The sequence below is a fragment of the Pteropus alecto genome, unplaced genomic scaffold, assembly GCF_000325575.1.
Source record: "Pteropus alecto unplaced genomic scaffold, ASM32557v1 scaffold288, whole genome shotgun sequence".
NCBI classification, from domain to species: Eukaryota; Metazoa; Chordata; class Mammalia; order Chiroptera; family Pteropodidae; genus Pteropus; species Pteropus alecto.
The window spans coordinates 1,181,058-1,197,236 of NW_006442124.1; the positions used below are offsets into that span (position 1 = coordinate 1,181,058).

Sequence of the window (16,179 nt, forward strand, 5' to 3'; positions counted from 1 at the left end):
AAAGAGTGAAATGGCTTTTTGCCAGGATACTTGCTGATTAGCAGGGAGATTCTGACTCACTGTCCCACAGCTGAGCCTTGAAAGACTTACACAGAAGGTCAGGAGCCCTGGGTTCTGGTATTACTTCTGACATTTTGTGTAACCATGGACAAATGGTTTCAACTTTGACTTTGTCACAACACAAATAAGGGTGTAGCACTGCCTGTACTCTAAAAGGCCTTGTGTCTCCAATATCCTGTCAGAGAGTTTTCCTGGAGATTCGGGCTGTAAATATCTCGATGAAAAGAAGCAAGGCACCTGTTTGACTTGTATTTTACTTGCTGGTTTTGGGGAAAAGGGGGAGGGTATAAGCTGTCACTTTCTGTTTCAGTTGGCTGAAAGTTATAGCGTGCGCACGTGCGCGCACTCACACACACATACACACACACAACACAGGTTGCTGCCTCTTTGCTTGAGAAAATTCCTTCGGGTCTCATGTCACACTATACATGTATGGGTGGGGAGGCAAGGAGGAGGGGTTTGGAGTGAAGACCGCAGTGACCTGGGAGGAGGACGTGTTCAGGTAAGGTACCTGGGCGGGTCTTTCCATGGTGTGACTCTGCAATAGGGCCTTGAAAGGTAACTAAATTCACGGCAACACTGACAAGCATCAGTAATACAAGCAGGGTATGTTGGATGGCAACCAAGTCTTTTAAAATAATCTTTTAGATGGTATCTAAAAAATGACGTTTTAGGAGTAAGTTGTGTAATCATTTTGAAGTCTCCTCTCCCTAACTTTTAGCAATAGTTTTCCTGGCAACACAATTTTATCAAAGCTTTTTTGTTTAAAGCTACGAAATATAATATTAAAATATACAGATACACAATTATTGCCACTGACCATCCACATTGGTGCACAGAAGAAATGACCTTTTTAGAAGGCCAGGTAGATTGTTCTGTGGCCACGGTGGTGATGAGGGAGCTGGACGGGGTCTTAATGATGCGTCATCTTTCTCCCCAGGTCCTGTATAACTTGTTCAAGTCTTTCTGCCAGATGAAAACCATTGAGACCATTGATGTGTTTGCTGGGATTGCCAACTTCTTTGTTGTGGGGATTGGCGGCGTGTTGATTGGCATCTTCCTGGGATTTATAGCGGCCTTTACTACTCGGTTCACACATAACATCCGAGTGATTGAGCCCCTGTTTGTCTTCCTGTACAGTTATTTGTCCTATATCACAGCTGAAATGTTTCACCTCTCAGGTATCATGGCGTAAGTATTTAATTCCTTGTTAAAAGCACTTAATGATGGCATTTCATTGAATTCATGTATTCCAAGCTAAGATGTTATATAAATTATATAAAAGTGTAGGTTTTCTTAAATTTTTTTTGAGAACAATTAAAATTTGATGTTTCTTACTCTTTGTTTCAAGGAAATGAAAATATATATCGGCCAAATTTGTACTAAAGTAATCTGGTGCTAAAATGGGAAAATACTTAAAAGTTTTCTGATAGATCTCACATGAAATATGACAACATACTATTGGAGTTGATTGCCAGGCTCCAGGAATTTTCTGAGCTTGGTGCCCATTCATTTTTGTCCATGAGGGGGGCTATAAACTTATTCCAACAAGGTTGTTTCACCCAAACTGCATTTCGAGTTCTGGAATTGCTTATGTGTGTTCCTTTAAATAATCTTCATAGTACAAAACCTTCACTCTGTCTGATAGATTGGATTTGAAATAACAGCTCAATGACATTCACAGCAAAATTCAATGAAAAAGGTATATAATCATGTAATTTTAGTTTAACTTTTTAAATAAAGAAATGTGATTATAAAACAGGATATGTATAAAGCAAGAAATTATTTATTAAAGATATGGTAACTGGATCATTGACTAACTGATTTGGAAGGACAATCTCAAAAAGTTTCACAAGTTAGCTGAAGAATAGTAGAGTTTGGATCCAGTATTAGCCTTTGGAGGATCACTTTGAAAGAGGCTACTCATTGGGTATGGATGTTTTTGTAGCTTCCAAAGGCAAGTCTATTATAGTATTGTCACACCCTGGATAGAGTCAGTGAGAAATACTCAGTAATGGAATGCCTTTAAAAGTTTTCATTTTGACAAATATTTATTTACAGTTAAACATATGCTAGTCTCTAAGCTTTACCTATTTAGGGTTTTGCTGCTATAAACATAGGTGTAGTTCTTAAAGTTTTCTCTTGCATCTGCTTTAGGTGATGCTCTGATTAAAGACTATTTTATTTTCCTCCTCCTTTTGCCACTTTTGTAGCAGAGGTTTGTGGTAGAGGAAGTCGAGTTCCTCTCCATGAGAAGAGTGGAACCCACTGTAATAAAAGCCATGAGTTAAAAGGGTGGGTGGTTTTCTGTTTCACAGAGAACCTAAATAAAGCAACATATTAATCCAGTTTGACCCAGTAATGAAACGTTCTGCATCTTCCGGGATGCTATTCATATCATTTGTATGACTTCCAGTTTCCTCACTGTTCTTTGACTGGTGTCATTGAAAGTGCCTGACCAGCGAGTTACAAGGTCTCTAAAAGGATTACAGGGGAGGACTTTGTGTCTAATATACCAGCAGCAATTTACCAAGATTCGGTGTAAGAACCTTGACTATATTTTCACCGTATGTGTATGGAAACGTTCTAGAATATCCATATAGTTACCTTTAACATGTTTGTCTATCTGCCTGATATTCAAGGGCAGGAATCAGGGTGGGAAGACCCAATGTATAGGGGCCATTTGGAGTGTTGGGTGGGGTGGGCGTCCTGGTGCGTCTCCACTGGGAGGTGTCCACGGGGCCCAGAGTCCACAGATGTTGGAAGGCTTGTGCTGCAAGTCTTGGCCCCTGCGAAGACTGGCTCTTGGGTTTGCTTGCTCTGGGAATTAGGAAGCCAGAGACAAATAGGGTAAATAGCGCAGGTAATTCCCTGCTGTGGCTTGTTGATGAAAAACATTGTCTCTGTTTCCACCTTCAAACTGAACATTTGTTTTACAACTTAGTGTACAGAAAAGTCCTTTATCACATTTAAACTACCGTTGTCATTACACACACAGTGCACACAGTGCACTGAAATAATAAACTAACCACTAAATAAGACATGGAAGGAGATTTAATCATTTTGGATCTAGAATTCCATGCACACCCATTCTCCTGTGATAGCAAACAAAGGGGTAGACTGATGGTGGAGTGTGTTTGTTCTGAGAAGTAACACCCTGGTTTTTAATGTGGGATAATTCAAAATTCGACCACGTGTGATGCTTCTGTGTGGCGTACACCATAGATGTGCTTCGCCCCCCTTGAAAAGTGCATTGTGTATACTTTTCCGTTGTAATTACTGTACTTACCTTGGGACGTTGATCCAGAGAATCCAGTCTAATGATGCAATTAAAATTGCACATCCACGTGCACCTCTTTTATAGAACTAGTAATTTTTTTGCATTTAAATTGTGCTGAGTTTAGAAATTCCTATCATACTTCATGCTGCTGTGCTTTCTTTGGCAATTTACAAACACATTTTAAGGTTTCTGAGAGCAAAGGCAAGTGACATACTATACTGAGCATGCTCGGTAATTTCCCTTGTTTGCTTAAGAGAAATGGCAGCCACATAGAAAGGAAGATAGGCGGAGAGGTCAGGCTGCTGGTGAGCTCAGAGAAAGGTTAACGTGCCTCTCTCAGAATCTGTCAAATGTGGAGCTGTGAAACTTGTTCTTCCTGAGTTTTGCCTGCTATCTTCCTTCTTTCCCTCCTCTACCTTTTTCTATCCATCTCTCCTTCTCCCTTCCTCCTGTGATTGCCTTTCAGATCTTCGAATCTCCCTCTGGTTCAGTTTTGTCTTGGTGGACTCTTGGGCAGCTTGTTCTCTCATGAGATCATTTAATGAGTATAGGGAGTCAATACAAAAGTCTGATAAAAAAGAAACATCCTTCTATACAATGGAAGACTTGGATCTGGATTTGAAATCAGTCTTTTAGGTAGGAAAGCACCAGGCAGGATTTCAGCATCTTGTTTTCTTTAGGAAGGCATCGGAAGCAATGCACCTCGGGCATTCACAAAGCCTACCATTGAGGCTGCTTGTTCGTTTATTTATTTTTGTCATGAAAATTGTGGTTTGATATGATTTTCGGTAACAAGTAACTTAAATAATACAAGCTGGAGTTATAACTGTCTTTTCCTTCTCTGTCTAATAAGTTATTAAGAAGCCAAATTAAAGCCACTGTGAAAAAATTACCCCAACATCCCCATTTAGGGGTTTTGTATAACCATCTTCAGAACTTGGCTGAGGAGCGGGAGTCCCTCTGAGGAAAAGTTGTCACTCCCATAGGAATGAGCAAAGTCCTTTAAAACAGATTCCCTGGGTTTGGTATTTTATATTTTTCACAAACTGAAATTGCACACTTATAAAATATTTCATGTTCAAAATAATCTATTTTCTTGCCTTATCTGCATAGAGGTAAAACAATATTATTATCTCGGTTTTTGTCTGTATTTGCTCTGCAGACTGAAGATTAATAAAGCCTATATATCATGGTCTGTATGGGAAATATGATTTATATAGCCCATGAATTCTCAATTACATGAATCATATATAATTCAATTACACAGTTTGTAATTAGGTGTTTTCAGGTATGTTGAGAATGCAAGAAATAGCATGTGGGCTATTTCATAGTAGTTATTAAAACACAGAATGAAAATTAAAAATAACTATCATAATAAATGCCACCAGAAGCTTGTTTTATTTTGTGCAATAAATTTTACGGATTTCTTTTTAAGAGCAAATGAATAAAATGATGCAATTTGGGGCCTTCCCCACTAGAGGCTTGTGGTGGCTTCTTAGGTGTTTCATTCCCAAACTGCTCTATTCTAGGTAGTTTCCAAAGATACTTGATTTTTGATGGAGACCAAAACCAAACTAAAACCTTATGTAAAATTAAATATTCCATTGTTGAAGATGATTAGGGATAGAGTTTTAAAGCTATTCAGTCTTTCCTCATCTCCTCACACGTGTTTCTGGGTCTCTTCTCATGTTTATCAGGTGGAACTAAAGGAATAATAATTTTAGTTTACTTGAAACACGAAGAGAAAAGTTAATTTCCTAGGAATAAGAGACACAGTACATAATAAATCCAATAAGTGCTATATTTGGCCGACTCATGAAAATCAATTTGTTACATTCTCAGAATGACATTCAGCTAAAAGACAGAACAGTGATGCTTTTCTTGTCCTTTAGGACTAATCTACACTCCTGCTCTTCCCCATTAGTGCAGGTAATAGAGTATATTTTAGGAGTGGGCAAGGAATTCCTAGACAGGAAAATATTTGGTGTTTGCCTGTTAAATTTAAATTACATGAAACTTTAATAGTTTGCTCTTGAACTAAGAACCGATTTCCCAAAATGTGTTTGAAAAATAGAGATTTTCACATAACTAGATAGTACTGGTTCTGCCATCACTTTGCTCTTTGACTGTTTCTTGACTATTCTTTGTGTTTAATTAAAAAAAAGATTGCATCATTGCTAGACTATGTTTCAAATTGTAGATTGTAGAAAAGAACTTGAGTTGATGATCAAATCTTCACTACCTTACTCTTAGTCCAGAGCTAACCATTTAAAGTGGCATTTTCCTTCTTCAGACTCTCATGTACAAGTAATTGTAATCGTAAAGCTAAACTTATTTTCTAGTCATATGTAGGCCAAAATGTAAAAGACGATTATAAATCAGAAATGTAAATATTGTACAATTGCTGAGAAATAATTACCTTCTCTGTTTTAATGATAATCTTTTCAGAAAACTGATTCTGAAATGAAGGGGACAGTTATCACTCAGCTAATATGTCTGAGCATGACACCTGTGGACATGTGGCTAAAATCAATTTTCCATTCCCCTTACGAGGGCCTTGGAGCAGGAAGTTCAGCTATAGTGGTCAAGGTTTGTTCTCCCAAGAATGGGATAGTGCCCTAAGGAAAGCCCGTTACTCTTTCACCTTGCTGTAATGAACTTCAATGTACTAGGCAATTCTCCCCATTAGGGAGGAAGCCAGCCTAGTGTGAACCCAGAGACTTCCTGTGCTGGTCTCCTTGACAAGGAGAGGCTATGAGTAGCACAGTTAGATGCTGTAATGTCCCTCTTTCCGTACTCTTTCTTTCTTGTCACTGTTCCCTTACCTCAATCAAACATGAGGTCTGACTTTTTCAGTGGCCAAGATTCTGTGTGTCCTTACTGTTAATTACCAGTTATTTGAGATAATGATAGTCACTTAAAAGGATTTTCATTAAAACAGAAAAGATAATTATTTCTCAGCTCAAATAGTAGAAGGAGGTTCTATGTCAGTTAGGGAAACCCAAATCAAACCAGATTATTGGTTAGTAAAAGAAATGCAAATCAAATCACATTTGTTAGCTCATATCAATAAATTATTGATGAGGACTGATGTAGATTTGACTTTCGGGTGATGGGACCAGGGACACCCAGGTTGCCAGGACCACCCTTTCTCTCTCTCTCCTCTCTCTCTCTTTGTCTCTCAATCTCTCTCTCTCTCTCTTTCCCCCTCTCCCCACCCACCCCTGCCTCTCTCTCTCATTCCCCCTCAGCTTTGTCTTCTTCAAAAGAAGAACTGGGATTGGATCAGACTGTACCATGTGACCAGCCAGGAGGTATGAGAAGTAGGTAGTATCCATTACCAAGTGAACTTAAACTTACTTGGCACGAGATCGCCTCCCAATTCGTGTTGACTATAAGTTATTAAGGAAAACTCAGTCCTTCATAGTACAGTACAGTGGGGGTGGGACTGGTGATGCTAGAGTTGAAACCTCAGTGATTCAAGGGAGAAGGGCATTCTGAGTAGAGGAAGGAGTATAACCTACAAAGGCTCCAAGTGTAACTGAAATGCTTTGCGCAGCCCAGAAAGGGAACTCTAAGGTGATGAGAAAGGTGGACACCAAGCCTTGACCTGTTTTGTTCTGTAAGCACCTGAGAGCTTTTCAAAGCTTTAAGCAGAGAGGTAACCCAATTGTATGTACACTCTATACCGGATCCATGAGTCGAGTGCTTTTGAAACTTTTTTACAGCATCACACATAAAACTGATAATATTTTCATAATACTCTGGGGAAAACATTGGGGGCCGTGGCCTTAGTCCTGGATGCCCTAGGACTGAGGAATCACTGTCTGGGAGGGAGTACCTAGGTAGAGACTCAGGAAGGAAAGAAGTGTATGAAGATGCCTTCATAGCAGTCTGGGCAAGGGAAGGTTGGGAGCCTCCACGCAGAACCAGGTAATGAAAACTGAGAGAAGGGAAGGGAAAATAATGGGCAAAGTGTAGTTAAATCCATAGTAGTGCTCAAATCTCCTGTTATCTCTTATTTTTACTCTCTAATAAAATTTTAAATAAAATGATTTTAAGTTTCAGCTCTTTTTCTCATTTATTCTTCTTCCCCAGAACCTTCTGCCTGTCCTCCCACTTGCTTTCCTCAACCTGTGTTGTTTTCAGGAATCACCTGGAAAACTTCCGTATCCAGAATTTCAGGCTCCAGCCAGAGATTCTGATTCTGTAGGTGTTGGATGGGGCCCAGGCATTTGGGTTTTTCCAAGAATTTCTGGTAATTATGTCCTCCACAAGACATCCTTTTGGAAACCCTGCTCTGATATACATGTTGGGAGCAGTAAGGGCGGTTAGTGTTAACTCTTCCAGAGAGCAGTGACTCTTGCTGACGTTCCCAGAGCTCATGCTGAAACCTGAAAATTTTCTGCGTGTTCATTTGGTGCAGGATTGTTGCATGGCTGTTTCTCATACCCACATCCCACCGGCAGCTCATCCCCAATACACACCAGGAATTGTCCAGCTGGGAACCTTTTATTTCATCATCAAGCTCTTGGTCCAGTCTTTCTGCTTCTCAGGCCATTTTCAACACTCCCCAGCTAGGGCATCAGACTCTGTGGGTTCCTGAATGCCTTGTGTTTCTTATGCTTTTGACAATGGGCTGTGATTCTTTGTGTTCTCTCCACAAAACTGTGCCTGCTTTAGGGTCCAGACAATGATCTATAAACATCAGTTGAATTGAATTGAAAACAGATAAAGGAGAAAACATAAAAGATGTGGAAAATCCATGATATGGGCAAGATTATGTGAATAATCAAGCATTTATTATAGTCTGAATTCATTTTATTTAATTTTTTCTATTTTCAGAAAGGTTGTTCAGTTTTTATGCTTGGATCCTCCTCTAAAAACAATTTTTTCTTGCATTTTCTCATGTGTCAAACTCACTCTTTCTTGGTTGTCAGGTTTCCTGGAAGAGGCAATCCATTATATAGTAAATTCATGCCCTGGAATAATTAATTTACCTCACATGAGTGAATACTTTATTCTGAGAACATACAGTGTACCCTGAGTCACCAGAAGACCTGGCTTTAATCAAATGTAAAAATCACAGAAAGCTATTTTAATTGTTCTTTTTCATCGCTAATGCTTCCCACTAATTAGCAGAGTATGCCTTCATATTTGGCAAAGTCTTTATTGAGAATATTTAAATATTATTTGCAATGTATTTTTTTTTTTGCAATCGAATCCATATTTTTAAAGATCACACACAGATATGGAAAGGGAGCAAAAGAATTTTGTAGCATTCTTTCTACCAGTTGAACTCTAATCCTGAGCAGTTTAGATTACAGAAAAAGTCTCCTAATGTGGGACTAGAAATTACAGAATCGACCACTCCTGAAAAAAGATAAAAGCACTTGTACTTATAAACTGAATTAACTGAGGCATGGCTGCACCATATGTATGTAAATACATACAGGACATATATTACCTTCGCAACTGGAAATCTGCTGTCACCGCCTACTTTAGGTGTTGATGCCTGGTCCCTTTGGTCAAACAGATCATGACCATTTTAATGAACAGTCTGAGTCTTCTTTGAACTACTCAGCCAGCATTAGTTAAACATGCATTTGGTCCCATGACATGTAGGGAACTGTGAACGCTCACCCCTGTTCCCTCAGAGCGCCCATTCGTTGGTGCCATGACATGTAGGGAACTGTGTTAAGCATGGCTGAACGCTCACCCCTGTTCCCTCAGAGCGCCCATTCTGTTAGGAAATGAACATTCACAGAGAGCTGGCTTCATGGACTGCTAGGATGGACTCATGAAATACTATACAAAAAAATATTTGTTGGAATTTTTGATTCGGAAAACAGTCAAAGGACAGATCATCTCAGTAGAAAGTCTGATCCTCGCCCCCACGAAGCCTCTGTTGAAATAGTATTAGCTGACCTGATTTTTTTGCTATGCTGAATTTAGAGTGATAGTGCGATTAAGAAAACCTCAATTGCTGGTAAATGTAAAAACCACTAATTATAGTGCTTTAGCTTCTCCTTCTCTAAATTGATGATAATCACCATACATTTATGTTACAACGTAATGTGGGGCAAGATAATAACAAAGCAGAATGCGCCAGTGAATTCTATACATACCTCACCTCCATGTGGTTCCACGGAATGGAACATAACACCTGTCAAAACATGGCCATGTCTTGGGGTGTGCTGTGGGCTGGGTGCTGCATTGGCTTTTGAAAACAAAATGGCAAACCACTGCAAGAAACAAAGTGACTCCAAACTGTAGGTTCATGTCCCTCCAAATCTGTCCTTCCAAGCATCCTTCAGAGTTCTCTTTCCTCAATACAGATATGTTCATACGCACCACCATTCCTATAAACAGTTCATCCACATGTCCACATAGCCATTGCTTCAAAACACATCAGTGACATGCCAAATACTATGCTAAGCCTCAGCAACACTTGTTTTTCCTTTATGAAGCTTCCATTGGGTTGAGGAAATAGATATTAAGTATATGCTCATATATATAACCTATCATTTTTTTCCTCCATTCTAGAAAGAATAACGTTTAAACTCCTAAGCATTACATATAATGGTGTCATTTGTCATTATCTGGCCCATAAATGTCCTTTATCCTCACCTCCTCTCCTGTAGCTAACACAGTCATCCCACAGTTCCCTAACCGTGCCACCCTGTTTGTTTTGTATCTTTGCACATGGCCTCTGCTGTTCCTTGGCTTACATCTCTCTTCTTCTTTCTGCTTGGTGAGTTCTTCACTTATCCACAAAGACTTTGCTTAAATGCCTCCTCTTTTGTGGAAAGTAGTGATTTCCTTGCCTGCACCTCAAAGCATTGTCGCCACTCTCTGTTTCTAGTGCTTGTGGTATTACAATGATCTCTTCATGACTCCTTTTGCCCTTAGACTGTGAGCTCACAAACGTAGAAGCTGAGTCTTATTTGCTTTAATTTTTCTAGACCCCAACATAGAACTTGACCCAAAGTAGAAGCTAAGAAATTGTGGGTTGATATCGAATTGTTATTCACAATCATATTAACTAAATATGGAGATTAGGAAAGAGAGACATGCATAGAAAGGGGGTGGGCAGAAAAGGTGATTCAATGACACGAGCTAATTAAAGTAGGATCATATTGGGAATGGTAAAGGTCAATATTTTTATGTTTGAAGGATCTATAGAGTTAAGAAATTCAACTAGAATTTTCTAAAATGTAACAAGTCTGTTTAGGTTATTATTCTGGTGTGGGCACCATTGTGCTGATGCTCAGAGTCGGGGTGAGAGGCTATGGATAGTAGGTATGAAATCTCATGTGTTTACATAAGGATGGAGAAAGAAATCTCACCTCTCTGTAATGTGCAGTGCTACTGTGATATGCTGGGACATGACCTTGTACCCAAGACACTCCTGTCCACATACTCCAAACCCAGTCAGTAGCCTGCACCATGCCCCAGCACTATAAGTTCCTTGTGCTTCTTTTAGAAAAATGAAGAAGACTCAGATTTATGGTGATAGTTAAGACTATCAGCTATAGGTGATCTATGAAGGAGACAGAGAAAGTTTTATTTTTCTCTATTCTTGGGAGGCTATTTTGTGTTTGCCTCCCTAACTGGAGGGAAACTAGCTCATTCGCAGTTTTATGTACTTATGATGTTATCGAAGTAAGGTGGTTTAACTTCAGGTCAGAAGATACTATGGCAAAAAAGCTCTGAAATGAAAACCTTTCCTGGCCTTTGCTCAAGAAGTCACATGCAGAAAGCTGTGACAGACCAGAACTGGGACGTTTGGAACATCTGTCCCCAGCCCACATGATGCATCAATGCCATAGACGTGCCCGTGCTTCCTGGTCAGGGAGCGACCAGGTGCCAAAGCCTCTGGAACCCACTGAGGGCATTCGTCTCCCTCCAGTATCTCATCTGTGCTGGAAGGAAACAGAATTAAATTACAGCGAGGTGTCTGGCAGACATGAGCATCACTCCTGGTGTCATGTTAAGGACACAGAGCAATGGAAATTGATCCCGTGGACACTCATGTAAAATTCATTTTTTTTTTATTCCTACACCAAAGCTATATTTCTCAATCACTTCATAAGAGAATTTTTTGTTCAGTTGTTCACGTAATGAACAGAAGATTAATTTTTGTCTGTTTGTCCATATTTTGCCCAGTGACTGACATGAACATTCTTTGAAAGGCAGTGTTTAGCATATTCACAAAAACAAAATACTCCAGCTTTTTAAAAACCACTTTTTGAAGGATAAACAAACAAAATCAATCTAAAGCAAAGAGGGGGAGAGGGGAATAGGGCTGATATGAGAAATGTAGGGGTTTCAATTCTATAGTTGATGTTTTTTTTTAAAAAATAAGTGGTTAGAAAAAGCAGGGTAGTGGGTATTTTGGTGTTTATTATTATTCATTTTTGCCTCTAATCTTAAATGCTTTATAATAAAATTGTTTTGAAGCATCTTTTGCATAGGATTAGAGAATTTCTGAAAGTAATATGGCCATTATAAATGGTTTTTGTTATAAACTTTTAACTTGGCAGCATTTCAGAAAGGTTCATTAGTTTGTGTTGCTGTGTATGTCATTTCTTTATAAAACATATTATGATTCAGATTCTGAATTTAATCTGGCTTATACCCCCATTACTTTGGTTAAAGAGACATTAACCCAAAATATGACAGATGAAGATGTTCAGAAATATAGTTGACCAATGATTTATATTCAGGCGGGTGTTGGCATGACACCCCCTGAAGGCTCATGTAGAGAGATGCCACTTTCTCCTATTCTCTCAGTCTCTATCGACGGCTGGTGGAGGTTCCAGTTTTTCTTGTCAAGTCAGTATGACAGCTCCTGCTAGCTTCTGTCACCAAGCACATGTGAGCAGCTCTTGCCACGGTCATCTTGGGACAAGCACTTGCTTGTTGCCATCTCCACAAGGGAGGTGAATGCCAGCAATAGTGTGGTCAGCTAAATATGACCCCCAAAGATTCTCATCCCTGGAACCTGTAACTGTGTTACCTTACAGAGCAAAAGAGACTTCATTGATGTGATTTAGTTAAGATCTTGAGATGGGGAGGTGATACTGGAGTATCCGGTGGGCTTGACGTCACCACAAGGATCCTGATGAAAGGAAGGCAGAGGGTCAGAGTGATGCTACCGCGAGACAAGGAATGTGAGCAGCCTCCAGGAGCTAGAAAAGCAAGGAACGGGTTCTCCCCTAGTCTCCAGAAGGAACACAGCCCTGTTGGTACCTGGATTTTAGCCCAGTGCAAGTGATTTTGGACTTCTGAGCTCTGCAAATGTCAGGTGATAAATTTGTGTTGTCGCACGTCACTAGGTCCTTAGTGATTTCTTATAGCAGCCACGGGAATCAAATCCAAACAGGCTTGTGCTTGAGAAAGGAAAGACAAGGCCTGGCAGGGTAAGAAGACCCTGCTCACATCAGAGGTAACTGGCTCATGGAGAGCTTGGAAAGAGCGAGTGTTAACTTCTCAACAGTGTTGGTTTTGAGTTGGACTTCTCATGTTAAAATCCTGGCACCGCCATTTATTAGCAGTGTAATCTTGAGTAAGTGGACTTCTGTCTGCCTTTGTTCTCTCATCTGTAAAATGAGAATGATAATAGAACTTGCCTCGGAGGCTTGTTGTGAGGTTTAACTGACATAATTCATGAAAGTATTTGCACAGTACCTGGCAAGGAGTAGAGGTGTTAGAAACATTGACATATAAGCCCTGAGCTATTTAAAGGCTTTGCTGTGTTGATGGCTGCCACATTTTATTAACCCATTTAATAAGGCACTCTTTCTTTTGGGAACAGCGTGAATTATGCATTCCTAACACATATAAATCTGGAAGAAATACTTGCTCATTCTGGGGGCAGTGACATTGTGGCTAAATGCATAAGGTCCTTGCCTTGGTGAGACTTTTGTTTTATTTTAATATGGGGCACAAAAATAAACACACATGTTTTGTATGTACAGAAAAGGTCTATTCCGTTCAATGAAATAAGTTCGTGGTTACCTGTTTAGGTCTTAACTCAGATTGCCCTTGGGATTTGTATTTCCTAAAATGTGAGAAATCTTCTCAGCATCAGGAAGACTACGTGCAGTGCAGTGCTTGGGGGTGAGGGTGTGTGTGGGATCTTGTAACTCTAAAGTTGCGAGAATGTGGAGAACTTCGCAGATTGTGACCAGCAATTGGTTTATGGAATGGTGATCACTCAGTGGAAGCGGGTAGCTCACTCAAATCTACCTTGTTTCATTCTTTGATACCCTCTGATAATGAACTCCTTTTCCCACTTTATAGTAACTATGTCTCTTTAGATGGAATCTAGTATGAGCTATCAGCCAGCTTATTCTAAGTTTCTTCTGTGGGTGGCATTTGAGTTGGTCAGTTGGTTGTTGCATTCCAGACCTACAGGAGTGTATGCGTGAGGCAAGATGACAGCAAAGAGCAGGCACGCTTGGGAAATTACGGACAGGCGAAGCATATGGTGTGTGCTGGGTGGAGTTTGGGGTGAAATTGAGATCGGCCACTGAGGGAACTGTATGAAGAGCTTCAGGCCTTAGGAGCTGATCTCAGAGAGTGTGCAAAGGTGCTGTTAAAATCGACATCGTGAGGTCCTCGAGTTTTGGAAGTGCTGGGGAAACAAGCAAAAAGCATTTTTTTTCATTTAGGAATTCTAGGAGCCTGTTACTATATTTTAAATTTCCTGGAAGTAGATACAGTAGATAAGTGGAAATGAGACCTGGAACTAAAGCATCGGGATAAAAAAAGAGAGAGTGGGTCCAAGAGATACTCAGGATGAAGGATAGAAAACAATTGGTGACCAATTAGACGGTGGGAGGCACTGAGGACATGTGGCAGGGAGAGAAGTCCAATGTAACCTTAGTTTCAAGTTTTGGATTTTAGGCAATAGTTTAGCATGTTAGGCACCAAAGGAATAGAAAAGATGGGACTTATTTTATAGGAAGATCATGGGTTTTGAATTTCTTATAGACTTGCTTTATTTGTGATAGTGACACAATAGCTGATGGTGCCAATGTCCACAGACCTTTGAGAATGTGGATGTGGAATAAGGAGAGCTGTGGGGACAAAGCTGGACAGAGCCTAGTAGTTCAAACCATGGATATTGTTGAAAACCTCCAGAGATAGCAAGGTTTGCAAGGATGCAAATCACATTCGCTTATAAAAATCGTTCGCTACGTTGTGGTCATAGGCAGAAGGGTAGAGCCACAATTTAGTTCCTAAGTGCTGACTCTCATATTCTGATTAGGACCATTGTCATGTTTAAACAGTAGTTGTATCTTTTCTTGCAGAATCACTGCTTGTGCGATGACTATGAATAAGTATGTGGAAGAAAACGTATCTCAAAAATCCTACACAACCATCAAGTATTTCATGAAGATGCTGAGCAGTGTCAGCGAGACCCTGATCTTCATCTTCATGGGCGTGTCCACCGTTGGGAAGAACCACGAGTGGAACTGGGCCTTCGTCTGCTTCACACTGGCCTTCTGCCTGATCTGGCGAGCACTCGGTAATGAGCACGTTTCCCCCAAGTGAACATTCAGCGACACTCAATAAAAGAATGGGGCTTGCTGCTTCTTGTCCCTTCTCTTTGCTGCTACTCCTGCTTCATCTTCTTGGTCTTTGTTTCTCCTGCCTCCTCCTCTTTCATTTTTTGATATATTCTTTTCCTCCCCGAGCATCTTTATGCCTTTGCTATAAGTCTAATAAACCTCCCTTGGCTTCTCTGATTCCACATTTCCCCCTATAATCCTGGAACAACAAAGACCCAAGAGGCCAGTAGTATGAGCACACAGAAGAAAAGGGAGAAGGAGTCTGTGGGGTCTATTCTTAAACCCTTTCCCTGTTACAGAAGCACAGAAAACACATCTTTGCATTTACACATTCTGGCCTCACAGAGTCTGTTTTCTTCGGTTCGCTTTTCCCTCTCAGGTGTCTTTGTCTTGACTCAGGCCATTAACTGGTTCCGGACGATCCCCCTCACCTTTAAGGATCAGTTCATCATCGCCTACGGAGGCCTCCGAGGTGCCATCTGCTTTGCGCTGGTGTTTCTCCTTCCTGCTGCTGTGTTTCCCCGGAAGAAGCTCTTCATTACAGCTGCAATTGTCGTCATCTTCTTTACTGTCTTCATTCTGGTGAGTGGAGTTTTTCTCTCAGTCTCTCCTTGTACCGAAAGAAAACCAGGTCAGGAACATCTGACAAGGTGCAACTTAGCAAAGGAGTGTTGAAGCTTTGGAAATTATGGTGTTGGGGAAATGGCATCTCCTCGTGTCACTGGATTGTGCAGGGACCTAACGGAGTCCAATTTAGTCACAGGGCCAACACAGAGGACATATTATTTAAGGACACTCAGCTAAGTGATCCAAGCCTACTCCTGGAAACTTATGAACTGTGCTTGCTAATCCTTATCATTTGTCTCCCACTCTGACCTAGTAAATGTACTCATCAAATGCCAGTTGTGTGATGACCTTGTAACAACTATTTGACATGAGTTGACTGCTTAGCAGTGCATCTGTTGAAACAAAGTGATGGGTGGATACAAGTTTGGCATTGGGAAGATAGAATGTGGCGGGAAGAACATGGGCTTATGTTGGGATCCTGACTTTGCAAATTCATCAGTCTCTTTAACTCAATGAGCCAGCTCTTAGGATATTATATTTTATGGCTATTAACTTAGTCAGTATGTGCCAGACAGTGCTCTAGGAGTTTAGGATCCACGAGTGAACTAACAAGAAATGTCTTTGTCCCTACAAAGCTTATATTCCAGGGAGGTGGCAGGTGCAGGACAGTAAACATAATAAGTAAGTAAA

The 16,179-nt window shown here is 40.4% G+C and overlaps 1 protein-coding gene across 1 annotated transcript in view; it reads left to right on the forward strand.

Moving 5' to 3' along the window:
• The window catches only part of SLC9A2 (solute carrier family 9 member A2), a 72,892-nt gene that overhangs the window by 34,731 nt on the left and 21,982 nt on the right, over positions 1-16,179 (forward strand). The window contains exons 3-5 of the mRNA XM_015596272.1: positions 1,001-1,251; positions 14,662-14,879; positions 15,302-15,504. Coding sequence (XP_015451758.1) covers positions 1,001-1,251; positions 14,662-14,879; positions 15,302-15,504 — 672 coding nt within the window. The remainder of the gene's footprint in view (positions 1-1,000; positions 1,252-14,661; positions 14,880-15,301; positions 15,505-16,179) is intronic.